The sequence below is a fragment of the Oryzias latipes genome, chromosome 16, assembly GCF_053564925.1.
Source record: "Oryzias latipes strain Hd-rR chromosome 16, Olatipes_Hd-rR_3.1".
NCBI lineage: Eukaryota > Metazoa > Chordata > Actinopteri > Beloniformes > Adrianichthyidae > Oryzias > Oryzias latipes.
Window position 1 is genome coordinate 5,499,404 of NC_136252.1, and position 17,726 is coordinate 5,517,129.

At 39.8% G+C, this 17,726-nt stretch overlaps 1 protein-coding gene across 3 annotated transcripts in view; it reads left to right on the forward strand.

The window, feature by feature from the left end:
* The window catches only part of bckdhb (branched chain keto acid dehydrogenase E1 subunit beta), a 137,494-nt gene that overhangs the window by 16,480 nt on the left and 103,288 nt on the right, over positions 1-17,726 (forward strand). For all 3 annotated transcript variants that reach the window (XM_023963898.2, XM_078932965.1, XM_004086627.4), the window contains exons 7-8: positions 4,565-4,662; positions 7,079-7,189. In XM_023963898.2, coding sequence (XP_023819666.1) covers positions 4,565-4,662; positions 7,079-7,189 — 209 coding nt within the window. The remainder of the gene's footprint in view (positions 1-4,564; positions 4,663-7,078; positions 7,190-17,726) is intronic.

Genomic DNA, 17,726 nt, shown 5'->3' on the forward strand with positions numbered 1-17,726 from the left:
ATACAAATACCGTATTTTCACCACCATAGGGCGCACTGGGTTATAGGGCGCGGTCTCTGTTATGGATAACTTCGCGGTATTTGACACACACAAAAGGCGCACCGGGGTTTAAGACGCGGGCACATTATAACATACTGGTAAAACATGCATGCTAGTGTGTGTTTAAAAAAAAAGTTGGTTGTGATTTATTTTTTATATTTTCAGTCATCAATCTGTATCCAAAAATCCACCAAAGTCCTCATCTTCTGGATCTGAAATGAACAGCTGGGCTAAATTTCTATCAAACACAGCAGGTTCTCTTTCGTCATTGTCAGAGTCTGTCTTGTTGCCGTGCGGCTCCTCATGAATGATGCCGGCTTTTCGGCACTTCGAAAGCAGTGCAAGCAGACACGTTAGCCCAAGCTTCTACAATCCATTCACAAACTGTGGCGTAATTCCCCCTGCGCTGCCTCCCACAACCATAAAAGCCGACTTTTCCTGCCCCGTTGTGCGTATCCTACCATCCCAGTGTGACTCACCGGGATGTTGAAAGTCAGCGGCGCCCTGTCCATGTTGGTAATTGTGGCTGGAGGTGTTTATCTGCGATCTTTTCACTGCAGTATAAGCGGAAGATTAACAGCTTTTCATTGTAAAATGCTGGAAGTCGCTGCGGCACTGTAATCCTCGCCTGGATGGAAAGATGACGGTGTTTCAAGTGAAAATGAAAGCATTACTGCCCTCAGTTGAATGGTCTTTACAGAGAAGCTTCTCTGTAAAGTGATGGATTACCAATCAGGTACTCGATTCGCCTATTTTTCACGGAAACTCAGCTTCGTCTTTGTGACTGTCAGAGTTCGTTTTCCAGCTGCCTCTACTTGTGAACCATAGATTCATTCAGCTTGAATTCTCTGCAGCTGCTCCCATGTTCCTCTCTGTAGCTGATAGCTTGCAGTTTAAACTGTAAAAATACGGTAAGTGATTTGAAAATGTGATTTCCTGGATTCTTCTTTTATATTCTGTCTCTCGCAATTGAGGTTTACTTACGATAAACATTAGAGACATAACTCATCTTTACAAGTGTGGGACGACTTGCTGAGTTGGGACTGCCAAATCATTTTTGTTACGCTGTATGCTGTGACTGTTTCTAATTAGCAGTGAAGTTCTAATGATCTTCTACACTAAAAACAAGGGTCTCAAACCGTCCTAAGAGGGGTCTTCATACCAATCCATTACGCTCAACAGTGTTTTATTAACAGCAAATAGCCCTGCACTAGTAGGTAAACCATGACTGATGACAAGGTCAAGAGCGTGCCCCCCTTCTTTTCATTCATTCATCTTCTTCCGTTTATCCCCTTTCGGGGTCACGGGGCTGCCGGAGTCTATCCCGGCCACGAAGGCAGGACAGGTCGCCAGTCTGTCGCAGGGTAGTCCACAATCACACACCCATGCACTCTCACATTCACACCTAGGGACAATTAACCTATGAAGCATGTCTTCGGTGGGCCCTGCAAATCCATGAAAACGAGCGGGTTCTCACGAGCTGACGTGAGAACAGTGAGAACAGCCCCTTCCAGGAAGAGTCTGTGCTGCCAGCACCGCCCCCAGGCTAACACACACACCTACCTTCTCCGTTTAGTTATAGCGGCTAAACCGCTTTCCTTTTACTCACAATATGCTCACCCATCTTTGCAAAAGTTTGGGTGTTGTTTGTTTTTGTGGGCGAAACGCTGACACACTGCTAAGGGCTGACTCTAGGTTGACGTCATGAAATGGGTGGCACCCACACGGTGTGAAAGCTGGAGCCTCAGAGATCGAGTCGTCTTACTTCCAGGTTGAAAAAACACTGATGAAAATAACTAATAATTAATTTTAAAAAAGTTGTGTGCCAAAGGTTGTCATATACATGGATGTTGTGGCATAGGCATTTTAATTGATATGTAATTACTTTACTGGTCTTATCATGATATGATGGGTCATCACAGGTTCACACCATTCCATCTTCTTCTGCATTGTTTAGAGACGGTCAGTGGGGCTCCATAATCGTCCAATTAATTTTAAAACTAATCTTCTAATTCTCAATTCCCAGACGTTGGTTTCTAGATGTTTGCTGGGTAGTTCACTTTCTAAATTTGAAATATGCTTTCCTGGGAAAGGATTACCAGCTGACTAAGGGCTTTTTAAAGATGAAACTTGCTATTTAGTCAGTAATATTAAATGCAGAAACATTTATCATTTTTTTATTGCTCTTTCTGTGCAGTGAGCAGCAACATTTGGCTTTTTGAGTCTAACATTTTTGGTCCTTTGCTTTCGTGAATATTTCAAACCCAGTGACTTAGCTATTTGTGTGTAAAAATACATAAACAGGCTTTACTCAGTTTTGAACATAGCATCTGATCTATTGGTTCATGGAGAACCCACTTTCTGGATCAGCCTCAGTAATTTTGAAAAATCCTTGACATGTGAAATTGTAAATTAGGTACCTCCTTATCTCTAAACTACTGTAAAAATTATTTCTGCCCTACCCATCCTTTGTTTTTGTTTTTACAGCCTTCACTATCCAAAAACTTCCAATCTGACTGTCTTATTCTTCTCTTAAGGGGGTAAAGTTCAGAGGGTTCACCTTCTTCAGACATTACACAGTGCAGCTGACTGGCTTCTTTCACCAATAGGAAGGGGAGGGGAAGTGTTAAATGACCTGAGGGATCCCTAGACAAGTCATAAAAACCAGTCCATCTCACATGAGTGGCATGATGATTTTCAGGAGGTGTAAGCATCTTTGTGCTGCCAGTCTGTTATTTTTTTGAGAAATGTTTTCCATTTTCAACCATTTAAAGTCTCCCTGTGGACCTTACAGATGGGTAAAATTGCGCTATGTGGTAGAAAAATTCAATACCCTGCTCTAGGAAGTTTAGTGGGAAATAAAGAAATGTTCTTGAGTTGCAGCAGAAACCAGCTCTTCTCCAATACTACTGTAATGATGGTTGTATGCCTTTGGAAGCCATGTTTTTCAATGAGGCTGGCCAGCTGTTCAGGAACACTACCGGTACCTAAGACTTTACATGTGATTTTACCAGAAAAGTGAGAGAATTTCATAGGCTAATAGTTTAGACTCATAGGTTCATAGTTTGGATTTATAAATACATTTATTGAAACACTTGAGCTACATCAAGACCTGGTCATACTGTCGACCTGTGTCCTTTTTTTTCATTAATTCCATAGATGGATTTTGTTTTACATTTGTTTTTTTTATGCCCTTTTTGATGCAGATTTTCTTTCAAACCCAAACATATACATGAACATGTGAACATATGCCATTCTGCCATTTATATTCTTCAAAAATAATAATAAAAAGTTATTTATTGGCTGTGATGCTTAAAAACGGTTTCATTTAAGAAAAGCTCTATTTTTTGTTAACATACGACATAAAATAAACAACATTTTTCAGAATATGTAAGTTACATTTGAACATATCTTGTTTTCTTGGGGAAAAGATTCAGTTTCTTTTGCCACTTCTGCGTCACGAGATGGGGTTCCATCTTGCCCTAACAAACATGGGTTTTGTCCGAATTCCTTCCCTACGCACTATATAGTCAAGTGCCCTAGAAATTTCCCAGTTGTCTCTGCGAAATGCTGGTGTGCATCGATGCTCAATAGACCTGCAAATATAGACCACAATGCATTGCGTCGGAACAATTTTTGCCAACATTTTTTTTATTTAAATGCATTTTTAAAAAAACCATCAATGTCTTTATCTTCAGAAGACAGTGGACTCATAAAAAAGCGTCTCAAAACGCTCATATCAATTAGATTTTAACTTGGTGAAATCGATGACGTCAAATCCGGTGTTAAAAACAAAAAAAAGGAAAAGTTGTGAGCATGGTGTCCGAATTGCTTTTAAAATTAAGTGTCACTATATAGTCCCGCACTATATAGTTTTTTAGTAGTTAGGGGTTAGGGTGGGAATTCGGACATAGCCATAGACAGCCATATAGCCTCCAGTTTTGCTCACTGTCACATCTGGACTTTCATATCTTTGTGAAAGGAGCCGAACTTTTTTCTGAGCATCAATCCATCCCCCCTCACTCGCAATCATGCTGTCTAACCAGCATCTTGATGTGGCACACCTGTGAGGGGGGATGGATTATCTCAGCAAAGGAGAAGTGCTCACCATCACAGATTTACACAGATTTATCAACAATATTTGAGAGAAATGATTATTTTGTGTTTATAGAAAATGTTTCAGATCTTTGAGTTCACCTCATGACAAATGGGCGCTAAAACAAAAGTGTTGCACTTACATTTCTGTTCAGTGTATTAGATCTTGAATTAGCATGTTCTGGTGAAAGTAAACAGCCTCTAAGAAGAGGACAAACTCTGGAAAACACATTACCGGGAACTTTAAAGATCTGTTATTTCAATAGTTTGTCATCCGGTCTAATAATTAGATGTAAAAGCAGCTGCATAGTCGAGATTTAAAACCACAGGGGTACATGGTAAAAGGACATTCAGCAAAGACTGTCATTTATTCTGAATGTGAGCTTGCACTTAATGTATTTTTAATGTGTGTGTGTGTGTGTTCCCTCAGTTGAACAGGTTCCAGTAGAGTCCTACACCATCCCACTCTCAGAGGCTGAGATCTTACAGGAAGGAAGTGATGTCACTCTGGTTGCCTGGGGGACACAGGTGGGCTATTCACTGATCCTTGATAGCAGGTTGAAGTCTATCTGGCTGATTTTCCATGGCCACAGGAAGAAAGGATCCGTGTCTCATCTCTGTCAAATGAGGTTTAATACCACAGAGGCTAGCAGTGGATTAAAGTTAAGTCTATCACAAGCCTTCTCTGTCCCAGAAAGGTCTCTCTGCCTGTAGCCTGACATTGTACGTGCTCATACATCTTTACAGCATCACTGCCTTTTGAGCTTTCATTGTGTTAACACATGTGCACACCTTCCATTGTCACCTTTCTTTTCACACAAGAGATTTTATTTAACAGTTTGGTAATAAAAGGTCTGCAAATCCCCAGGAATCATCCCCTGCTTTGATTGCGTCTGGCCTCTTTACCAAGCTTATCCTGTGTGTAATGTACCAACAGCTTCACAGGAGGTTAGAGCCCTTAAGGAATAGGGTCTCCATCAAAGTCATAATTTGTTTTTCAAGGGGAGGGAACACCAGGAAATAAAATCTCTTTCAGTAGAAAAAACATTTTTATTTAGACTTTTGTCTTTTCTTTGGCTGCTAGGGGGCATCTACTGTATGTTGCTGTTGGTTTTGTGGTTGTCTTTCCATTGGATGGTCTAATCTCTCGCTTCTCCACGTGTTGACTATTAAGACTATGAACCAAATAACAAATGTGTTACAGATAGAAAATGGTTCCTATTTGTGTAACATTTATGTTTTTTTGGATTTTGTCCTCATTTTCTTTTTATTTACTAATTCTGACTTTATGGGAACTACAACTGGGATGTCTACTGAACTTGAAATAATCTTTGAAGGCTCTTAGCCTTCTGACTGACTCCTTTTATGTAGGTGGTGATTTGTCACTGTCCTTCTACCAGTTGGCCCAATCACACATCAGAACAATATACAAACAACGTTAATAGCAGGAAATGATTGCAGGCGATTGAGATTTAGCACAATTACACCCACATCCTCCTTACAGTCACATTGCCAAACCAGTGGAAGATCTACAACACAGTAAAAGAAATTTAGGCAGTTATGTGACAAAAAATGTTAACTTTATAATTATTTACCTACCAATAAGAATCACCGATATTCAAGAAAAGTGAAAAACTTATACATCAGTCTAATTCAGGGGTGGGCAATTATTTTGACTGGCGGGCCACATAGGGTTCTAAAATAGGATAGAAGGGCCGGACCAGGCGCAGATGTGTGTAGTGAGAAAGAAATAACATGCAATCTGGATGAAAACATTTGGATTGAAAATTTTAAAACAGAGCATTTTACAGTTTTTAGGTTAAGACTTTTGTTCTCAATTTAGAGCTAATTGCACCAACGGCTTGATTTACCTTGTGTAAAACTTAGAGAAATGCTGCGTTCATGTGGTGTTTGAATGAGTGTTACCTTTTCACCAGTACAGAGTTACGTTCTAAAAATAACCCGTAATCGGTGAAATCCACGGAGTCTGATTACAGACGTTTATGGCAGGGAAACTCCTCACTGCCCACTTTCTACACTTTGTGTATGCTGTTTAAAAAAAGCAGCATAATGGCTCTAAAAGAACGAGCTAAACTGGTAAAGATGAACTGTGAACAGACTTTCTTCTGTTCTATTTGAAAGAGATTTTACAGGGTTTCAGGTTGGAGCACAGACTGCAGAAGGGCAGAATAAAATGTCACGTCTTGATCGTGTGGCCAGATAAAAATAAAAAACATGGGTCTCTGATATTGTTCAGTGGGCCGGACCAAACATGGAGGCGGGCCGGATCCAGCCCGCGGGCCGTAATTTGCCCACCCCTGGTCTAACTGTTTAGGGAACCCACTCCAATGAAAATTGGGTTTTAGGTGAAGGTTGTAGTTTTTTTTCACTTTTAAAAGTGTGGAAAAGTGATGCTATGAAACTAATATTAACAAGAGAAGGTCTATAAGATAACTCATATTAAAGCTTGTGTTGGGGGGGGGGGATTCTGTTCAAAATAATTTGGTTTGGTGTAATCTTGACCTTTAAAGGGTTTTGTCCTGTCCTAATTATCCTGTCTTAATTTTTGATTAACATGGGTACCTGCAGGAGCGACCTGAGATTTTCAGACACTGTGCTGTTTGTTCACTACTGAAAAGGAATGTTTTATGCAGTGCAAGTTCCTTAGCTGACAGCTTTACAGTTTAGTATACATTTGAATTATATGCGTTTTCATTTTCAGCCTTAAAGCACAGTGCAAGAGTTGTTGAAGGTCTATATTTTTTGGAAACTTTTCCAATGATTTTTTAAATAAAATCTATTGGGAGCAGAGCATATTCGACTGTCTCATCTTGGTATATGAATTGAAAAAGGACACTTACTTGTTGTTGCATCATTGAATTTAAAACAAACAAATAAACACACTTATTGCAATGATTTTCTTCCCTTTCATTTCTTTTTGTAGATTCACGTGTTAAGGGAAGTATCTGACATGGCTCAAGAGAAACTTGGAGTATCCTGTGAGGTCATTGATCTAAAGACCATCCTACCCTGGGATGTTGAAACTGTTTGTAAGGTAAGAGAAACTGAGCAATAATCCTTAAAATCATGCAACCTGAAGAGAGGCCCACTGTTGGAGGTATTATTTTTTTATATATGTACATATATTTATGCAAAGTATTGTACAAAAGTTTTAGGTAGGTGTGGAAAAGATGCTACAGCCAAATAATGCCTTAAAAAAAAGAAAATTGTCATTTATTTCTATCACTCAACAACATGTAGTGAATAAACAGTAGAGAAATCTAAATCGAATGGATATTTGGTGTGACCACCCTTTGCCTTCAAAACAACATCAGTACTTTTAGTTACACTTGCTTCAAGAGTCTTTGAAGGAACATCTTTGGGGACTAATCAAAGGTGTTCTGTGGATCTAGTCTTTCTCACATCCTTCTGTCTCTTCATGTAATCTCAGACAGGGCTTTGTGGTGGCAATGCCAGTACTTTCAGTGCTTTAAGGTCTTTATGCTGATAAAAGTTGCATAAAGAATGCTAGTTGCATAATGAATGAAAGATGTTTTCAATGACTTTCGCTGTACGTTTGAGGTTGATGTCCTGCTGCAGATTAAATTCAAGGCTAATTATGTCTCAAACCCTTCAACAAAAATACTGCCTTCCAGTACTGCCAATATTACAAAATTTAACACATCACAGCAGCTGCTGCAATTTTTCGGCACTGCTGTTTCTGTGTGTTTTTGCGCATACTTGAGTCGCTTGGTCTTGTTTCCACATCAGAGGTTTGGCTTTTTGGCTGCAACTGTTCCATGAAGACCACTTTTGGCTAGACCTTTCCAGACATTAGATGGGTGTACTTACTGATCAGTCTTTCTGGTTTCTGCCAGTTCTGAGCTGATGCCACTGCTGACTGTCTTCCTTTTTCAAAGGGTAATAAGCTTGATGTGTCTCTCTTATGTCTCAAGTTTCTTTGGCTGACCACTGTGTCTACCATCTTTTGCTTTGATATCTTTGTTTGGGGAGACCTTGCTAATGCAGTACAACTACCTTGTTGCTCTCTTAAATCTTACCATGACTCTCACAACCTCACCTTACTCACCTTAAGACTTTGGCTGCTCCTCACCCAGTTTGAAGCCTTGTACAGACCAACACAGCTGTTACTGTTTCAGTTCTTAATAAAGGTTTCTGAGTTCTTGATTGGGTTTCTACCCCTGTGTGACATTGATTAGCACCTATTTGATTAATCAAACACCTGAATATAATCCTGCAAAATATTAGTAATATATTATTATTAGTTTATATTTATTACCCTAAAAAGGAAGAATTAATAAAGATGCCCCAAATAACAAAAACTGTCCATTTCAATAGTGGGTATTTCCACTATTTGCAGCAATGACAGCGTGACAGCGACATCTTATGCTCTTCACTAGCCTCATGATGCTATTCTGAGGCAATGCGTTTTATCCTTCCACAAGTGCGTGATGCAGTTCTGCCAGGTGACTTAGAGGTGGGGTACCATCATCCAGTCTCTGCTTCATCTTGTCCCAGACGTGTTCTATAGGGTATACACTAACTTACTCGCCCGGGGAGTAAGTTAGTGTGGAACTGCCACTGCATAGTGGCATAGTGGTTCACACCCACAGCTCCCAGTGAGAAGGCCCTGGTTCCAATCCTGGCTGAGTCCTTTTTGTGTGTGGAGTTTACATGTTCTCCCCATGTATCCATGGGTTTTGTCCACACACACACTGTTCAAAAACATGCTTGTTAGCTTTAAATCGTCCTTTGGTGTGGATGTTAGTGAGTGTTTGGCCCTGCATCAGGCTGGTGACCTGTTCTGGGTATACCCAACAGTAGCTGTGTTGGCTCAAAGAGCCCCATGACCCTGAATGGGATTCAGCCGGCTCCAGAGATGGATGGATATATTTATATAGCAAAATATTAGTGTGTCTGTGTGTGTGTTTTTTGCGGTAGATGCTCGATCTCTTGCTTTAAAATTCTTTCCTGCTCACCCAAGTCGACTAAACCACAAGGAGGCCTCTGCTTGAACTTTAAAGAGATTTTTGGATCTAAAAACCAAGGTTTGAATTAAGGCAGACCTCAAGAATTCAGAAAGTCAGATCAATTGGGAAAATAAATGATAGTCTTCAGCTAGATGATGCATTTTGCAGTTGAAAACAACCCCTTTTTTCCCCCTTTGATTATTTTTTTTTAATGTCCAGGTTTATTTTTTCTTTGGAGGAACATGCATATAATGCTGTTAAACACAACTTGCAAGAAACACTAAAAGGGTTATGACATCATGAAAGGGGGTTGACATTATTACAAAGTCTTACTTGGAAGTAAATATTGTGACTTCATTATTTTGGTGGCTCTGAATGACGGACGACCTATAGTGACTAGATTTCAGTCAGTTTCTTTGCTCTGTGGAGCATTTGCAAGTGATTGTGTTCCATTTTAAATAGTTCCCCTTTTAAAACAACTGCCATGAAATTGAATATTGTGTTTATGTGCTGCCTAAGGGGCCTGATGCCAGGTCTGTCACTTCAAGCATGTCAACAGTGTCTTTCCTGGTCATTTCCTCCAACCAAATGCTACTTAAGCATCTGTGAAGCTCATAACCTCTCAACACGCACAGAACTGCTGTTTTTCACAAAACCAGTAGTCACTACTGCATGCACTGTTGCATACAACCTTGAGAGTTTTTATGTGTTTCTGGCCTCTTTGACAGGTTGAGCAGAGAAGCACGCTTTTAATCAGTCAACCTTTCATCAAATTTTAGTGAAGGATCAGAATTCTTCTTGGTCTAACTTATGATTAATAAATACATCCAGTTGTTTGTTGTTTAAATCCAGCATGAGGTGCTTCCTTTCTTTAAGTTTTTATTTAAAGTTAACTGACCAGATAAATGAAATTAAGGATGACCATTGGCTTGCAGTGGACCTTTTGTCTGGAATAAAGTTTGAATAATTCAATGGTGGAGGGAAGGAAAAATGCATTTGTGGTTATTAATGCTCTGATGACCTTTAGTTTTCCAACTATGGAAGGGATTCTGTAGCATAATTAAAAATAAAATTTAAAACCTTTTTCATTTTCAAAATGAAGCTGCATTTTTTTGACTCAAAATTAATATGAAAAAGCAATCCACCAAAATGCTTTTTCATTTTCTTCTTCAATACTGCTTATTCTGTCAGTTAATTAAAATGATAAAGAAAATGGTATTTGACATTTCATTTTCAAAAAGTTCTCTGGTAAATGTACAGCAAAATTCATTTAGAAATGTTTAATTTGACAATTAAAAGGGATGAACAGAAATGCTTTTTCATTTTCCAAATGTCACTGCATCAAATCACTCAAAATTAAAATGAAAAATCAATACTTCTACTTAAAAACCGCTTACTCTGTGTCATAATATAAACGAAAATGCAAAGAGGGGATTCCATTTACATTTTAACATCCACCCTGTGAATAGTGTGGCATAATTCAATTCCACTTAGCATTTCTAGAGGGGAGGCGGGGCGATGACGTCAGTGCTTTCTCCGTGTGTCCGGCTGCTAAGAGACACAGACATGCTAGGAGCAGTGCAGCTTTGTGTTAGCGGCAGAGAAGAGGGCTTTGACGGATGTGAACTCCTGATGATTGTACACAGCTTCTTTGGACTGCGTAGCAGCGTTTCCTCCTTCCGTGGTCTTCTTTCGGACGTACCCCGGTTCGTCAAAACTTTCCCCCGGACTGTCTTTGTCTTCGGACCGGGAGCCGCTTTTGCATAACGGAGCCCAAAGCCCCGCGATCCGAAGCTCCAGATCGCTGAAGGCGGAAGTGCTGCTACGATCCGAGAAACTCTAAACCAGCATATGAATTTGTGTTTCCAGTGGGGTCCAGACAAAATAGAGGCTGATGTAATTCCCACATATTTACATCCAAGATGCTCATTGCGGCATTGCCCGCACAGAGTTTTAAGTACCTCCACGGCCAATGTTTTTAGCACAAATTAGCCTAATGCTAACCCGTCTTTCGGGTCAAAAAAATGCAGCTTCATTTTGAAAATGAAAAAAGCATTTCTGATATCGACTTTTATTTTCAATTATGCTACAGAATCGCTTCCATATCCAATGGGAGACAAGCTTACCATTGTTTATTTTTTATGCTTGGTATTAATGTTTACCCATTTTAAAGATTCCTATGCTGAATTAATACACCTGCCAAGGATTATTCACCCTTTGTAAGGCTGGCCCTTTGTGATTGCTATTTACATTTAGCCTGTTTCACAGCTCATTGAAAATTGAAATCGTTCTTTAGAGCTATTAGTTTGGTGAGTGATTTGTGAGAAAAAGTGCTGGAAGTCCCGTTTTTTCCGGGCTATAGAGCGCACCTGATTACAAGGTGCACCTTGTAACCCCATCCCATCACATTTTTAAAGGATAAACTACATACATAAGCCGCACCTGTTTATAAGCTACATGAACCCACATTGGAACATGTTGTAATGACCCAGTGCACATCTAGGAACGGTCTCAGAGAGGGAGAAGTAAACACAGATGTAGATTGCATAATCTCCTTTCCAGCATTAAAGCCTTTTCATTTAAACACACCCACAAACAGCCAAACAGCATGGACGTGACTTTTGCCCACTGCTGCCTCACTCATGGTGAGGAACTTTACACCCACGACTCCCCACTTCCCATCAGTGTTAGGGGCTGAAGGTGGGGCTAACCCCCAGGTAGCCACACAGAAGAAGATGAATGATCCTTTATTAACCCGCTCTGGAGGCTCTGAGGGTCCAAACGAAGTAAATAACCGAAGGAAGATTCGCCTTCGGCGGAGAGGATGTCCCCTACATTTTCAGACCACGGTTAGAAAGAAAAAAAGTAATCGCAGGAAAGGTTTAACACATGATATATTTACAAAGAAAGACGCTACACAGAAAGAGTTTTAAATTTTGTAATAATAATAAGTTGTAATAATATACCTGAGCTTTTCTTTCCAAACAGTGCCTGTGATGCGTCAGCAATATGGTAGTAACAGCACTAAAAGGGCTGGTTAAAAAAAACATACCAGAAAAAGTCACTGAGAGCAGCAGTAACTTATAGGCCTCTGCACGGCACGTGCCGCGCAGCGCGTGGGCTGGAAGTTTTCTTCCACAACAGTGACACACTGAACACAGCGCAAACAGGACTGGTTTAAAAAAACATGAACGTAAAAGTCAATGAGAGCTTTTTTCATCTTCCTCCTGTGCACTGAAACCATGGAAGTCTTCCTCCTCAGTCTCGGATTGGAATAGCATCAGATATTCTTTGCCACACTCTGTCAGTGTCTCCTTCATTGTAGCTGTCAGTGTCACTCTGGGCTAAATTCACTCCTGAGCTTTCGTGTCCTCTCCGTCACGCAGCAGACCGGCTTTTCCAAACCCGTTGGTGATGGTGGATTTTTTTACACTGCTTTTAACGATTGCTTTTAACTTGAAAGCTGCGTCGTATTGTAGTGGTGGTCACGTACACGTTGGGTCTAAAGGCAGCAAGGGATTGTGGGATGCGGCCAACATAGGGCTGAGTAAGGGTGTTTCTTTTTGTTGCACCATGAGTGAGGGCCCTAAGAGCAGAAGTGACTTGCATGCTGATTGGCTGCTTGTTGGTGTGTCAAAATAAATGGGCTTGATGCCGTAAATTAGATTAAGCATTCAGCTACTCTTACTGCCTCCACCTCTCTGAGACTGTTTGGTGTTGAGCAATGTATATAACATGCATAGTTCTCCAGTGCTGCCAGTTGTTTGATTGACGGCTCAGATGACTGACGGCATGTGCCGAATGCCCCGTCTCACGCTTACCTTTCCTGCTCGAGCAAGGGGCCGGCAGAAAAAACTCATAAATTAGCCGCATCACTGAATAAGCCGCAGGGTTGAAAGCGTGTGACAAAAGTAGCGGCTTATAATTACGGAAAATAAGATTTCAAAAGTTCTGTTTATGTAATTATTAATTTTTGCTTTTCACAGTTTCCTTTTATTTAATACATTACGTTACTTTTACATGAAGTCAACCCTAAGAATTGGGATGATTAATAAAGATGACTTTCTCTCTTAAGTAACCAGACGAAACAAGTTGCCCGCCATTGAAGTAATGCCAGACATGACAAAACTGCGCTCTGTCTGTAGTATGTTGCTGTAAAATACAATGTATGAAAATAACTCTGAAATAAATCTCCCAAAACTGCAATTTGAGAAGGAAAAAAAACAAAAGAAATAAACATGGCAACTCAAGAAAAGTTCCACCATCCCTTTTCCCTTTTACAGTAGCAGGAACTGTTTGTTCCCAGAACCCGTTACAGTAGTCCCTAACTACTGGGTGCTGCGGTATAGCTCAGGGTTTGGCACAGCTTTAAAGGTCAAAGACAGCAGAGCTGCAGCCACACAATCATCTCAGATCTACATGACTGCTTAAACCAGCAGTAATTGTTCATAGACACTGGACGTAGCTCACCTTTTTTCATGAAGTATTTATTTGTACAGCTCATTATATATTATAATTATATAATTACATATTATATATTATACAGGATATTAGAATTGTTGACTCAGACCGACTTGGATCAGTTTCTGCTTTCTGCGTCCTATGGCTCCCACATGGCGACCTCCGCATTGCAAAAAAATTGCAGACTTAACTGTGTTTATTTCATTGGAGCTGGTAGTAAACCATTTTCACACTCACTTGGTTCAGATCTCCTATACAGTCAATGATATGAGCACTATGTAATTTAAAAAAAAAAATATGACATTGCTGTCTAACAATATGCCACTTCAACAAATTCTACCAACTGTGCTTTTGCTAATATAGGGTGACTTGTAGTACCTGCATAATGCAGGAAAAGAGCCCAAACTAAACTACTTTCAAAGAAACTGAGCTCCTCTGGTGCGTCTTATTCAGTTAAAAGGAAAATTGAGTAAAAACGTTCTTTTAAAGGTGGCTCTTGGCATTTAAACTAATGGAAACATGTTACTTGTGACTTTAAAATGTATGTGTTTTCTGTAATCTAGACTACAAGTCTCTTTGGATGACAGCTTGCTTTTGCCAAATTACCATGTGTGACCTATGAAAAGTCAATTTGTGATGGCTTTTGTCTATAGCTGCATAAAGATATTACCCTGTACGTGTTGACGAGTGCTGCAAATAAAAAAGTTTTTTTTGAGAAAACTATTCTGTACAGATGTTTCCATCTGTTTTTTTTTTTTTATTAGGGCTACGGTGCTGGAGTAGCTTAGCTCATGCGCCAACTTCTTAATTCAAACAATAGTACACCATAGCTTGTCCAGCATCCCAGTGGCTCTTTAAAGTTGACCTTTTGGACAGCTTATTAAGTAGCCGTCAGGTTCAGAGACTATGCGGCAGTGAGATAGTGTGCAGGCACATTCAGCCGCTGGCAGCCAATTAAAATTTTCATGTTGTGTGAGTCACACTTTTATCATTCAGCTAGGGTTGTCTTCACATTTTCACATTCTCCATTGAGATACCTGCGTGTTGCTTTTGATATAAAATGAATGGAAAAAAGATTTATCTCTTACGAAGGAGAAGAGCATCTTTTTGTTCCTGTCGGCCTGCCAGACCCATTCTGGTGGCCATCAGTTCTACTTCATTCTAAATATAATTCAGCCTTTTGTTGATAAATGAGATTTTGGGCAAATATTGCATTAAGGGCATAGACAAAGTAAATGCCTTTATCTCGCTGTCTGGAGCAGGCCAGTGAATGTAGTAGTCATAAGGGAGTAAGAGAAATAGCTGGTTTACCTCTGGCTCAGATGATGTGGAAAGTCTTCCTGTCATGCTTGGTCAAAGCACATGTGGATTTGTGTAAAGATGAAAATGTTGCATATGAGCTTTGTAATTTTTTCCTGAGGAGACAGTTTTATTCTCCACAATTTAATGACTTTTGTAGTTTTTGACATGGGACTTTCGCCATCATTTCCATGCATTCTTACATGAAAGAACATTTGCTAATCTTGGCCAGTTTAAGAAGAACCTTTCTTTTCTTAACTCTCATTATTCTTTTAGTCGGTTGTTGGCTATTTATCCTCTTTTTAAGGATTTCCAGACTCCAAATCTGGCCAGTGGAGAATCAGGATGTCTTGCCTGGGTCATCCTGAGTACAGTCAACACTTCATTAACTATAACTGGAGATGACTCTTTCCACAGCACCGCAACAGGTCCTGATGTGCAGAGCATGTGCTTGACCACTTAGTTTAGTCTTTGACTGTCTGTTTTAACAGTAGTCAATGTGCTAACAGTTAGCTGAGGTGAAGTGTTATGTTTAGTGGGGATATTCGCTAATCCCAACCTGATCTGTTTTCTTGTTCTTCATAAAAGCTATAAGAATCATGTTGATGTCAGTACTTAAGTTTTGGTTCCAGATCAGGTTACGTACTACAATAGAACATGAAAAAAGAGATTTATTTTCCACATCTCACCGTATTTTGATTAATGGATTCATTAATTTGATTTGAAAGTACTAATAACATGTTACGCCCCCTATGTGTCTAGGGGCACCGAGGCGGCATAACATAAAAAAAGTAAAGTTTTCAGCTAATAAGTTGACTGCAACACAAAACACCAAACGAATGTCTCCATAAAAATATGACAAATTTATTTACAAATAAACAACCAACAAGAACTAAAAGTGAAGCTAAAAGGTTTCAGGGTGAACCCAGGCCAAAATAACAAACAAAACCCCACCTAACTGAAACATGTAATCTTACCTGTACAAAGGAAAAGGAAAATAAAGACAAAAACTAACCTCCTTAACCTAACAAAAACAGGAGAAAACATGTACTAAAGAAAATGGCAGTTCACCCCTACAGCTTCACTTAATAAATAACTATAAACCAAAAGACTAATCAGAGTGGGCACAGACAAAACTACGAAGGACTACGAATACAAAATACAAAAGTGCAACACACAACTAAACAAGAGGTGAAATCAAAAACAAAAAGAGAGAAGAAAAGAGAAGAGGGCCAAGCTGCAGTGGAGACTGTTGCAGCAAGGCCCCCTTCCCACCGGCTGGAGGTCCAAGTGGTGGCTTTAAAGGCTGCCCCCACCAGCTGGTCCAATGGGAGGCCACACCCTTTCCACCACACCTGGAAATAATCAGACACACAAAGATCCACAAAAAACACAAGTCCCACTCTGATACAGAAATAATACACAAAACACAGAGCAAACAGAACCAAACAAAACCAAATACGGCCACAGCCGTAACAAACAACATAACAAAATGAGGTCATATTTCACAGCAAGATGTCTGATGCCAAGAGTCTGGCAAGGTTGAAGTCTAGAGTAAAAAAACTATTTACTTTGTGTTAAGATGCTCTTTGAGCCTACAATTTAGTTGTCCACTTTTCTGCCTTTTTCCCTGTATTACCACTAATTGATACTGGACCTGTTCAGTAATGTAAGCATGCATTTTCTTTCCACATCCAATGTGTAACCAGGGATTTAACCTCTTAGCATTGCAAGTCTATCCTTCTATAAAGTCCCCAAAATGCTATTTAATCCATTAATACAAACCTAACTGTTTGCACATTAATGAACATATTGGAATATGTTCTAAAAACAAACTTTTTACTGCCTAGTTTCAAAAAGTAATCACATTTTAAAATGTAATTATACCTAATTCGGGTGGCGGAGGTGAAGAAGTAGAGCAGTTAACCTCTGATCGAAAGATCGCAGGTTCGGTTCCATGTGTTGAAGTGTCTCTGGGCAAGGCAAATGTGTGAGGGCCAGCATTCTTCAAACCCTTATATCATTCAATGCTAATGAACTATTTAATTGAATTATAATAATTAAATAATTGATTTTATGGCAGTAGCCTGCGGGCCAATAGAAATTTAAATGTGGGCTGCATTTGGCCCACTAGCCGGACTTTGGACATGCCTGGCTTAATGGTACAGACCGGAAAGTGCTTTGGGCCTTTAAGGAAGGTAGTAAAGGGCCATATACAGTGCCTTGCAAAAGTATTCGCCCCCCCTTGAACTTTTAAACTTTTTTGCCACATTTCAGGCTACAAACATAAAGATATAAAACTGTAATTTTTTTGACCAGAGCACCTTCTTCCACATGTTTGGTGTGTCTCCCAGGTGGTTTGTGGTAAACCTTAAATGACACTTTTTATGTAAACCTTTAAGAAATGGGAGTCTTCTTGCCCCTCTTCCATAAAGGCCAGATTTGTGCAGTATACAACTGATTGTTGTCCTATGGATAGACTCTTCAAAACTCAGCTGTAGATCTTTGCAGTTCGTCCAGAGTGATCATGGGCCTCTTGGCTGCATCCCTGATCAGTTTCTTCCTTGTTTGAGCTGATTGTTTAGACGGACAGCTGGGTCTTTGTAGATTTGAGTGGTCTGATACTCTTTTCAATATTATCACTTGCACAGTGCTCTTTGGGATGTTTAAAGCTTGGGAAATCTTTTTGCATCCAAATCCAGCTTTAAACTTCTCCACAACAGCATCTCAGTCCTGCCTGGTGTTCCTTGTTCTTCATGATGCTCTCTGTGCTTTAAACAGAACTCTGAGACGATCACAGAGCAGGAGCATTTATACAGAGACTTGATGACATGTAGGTGG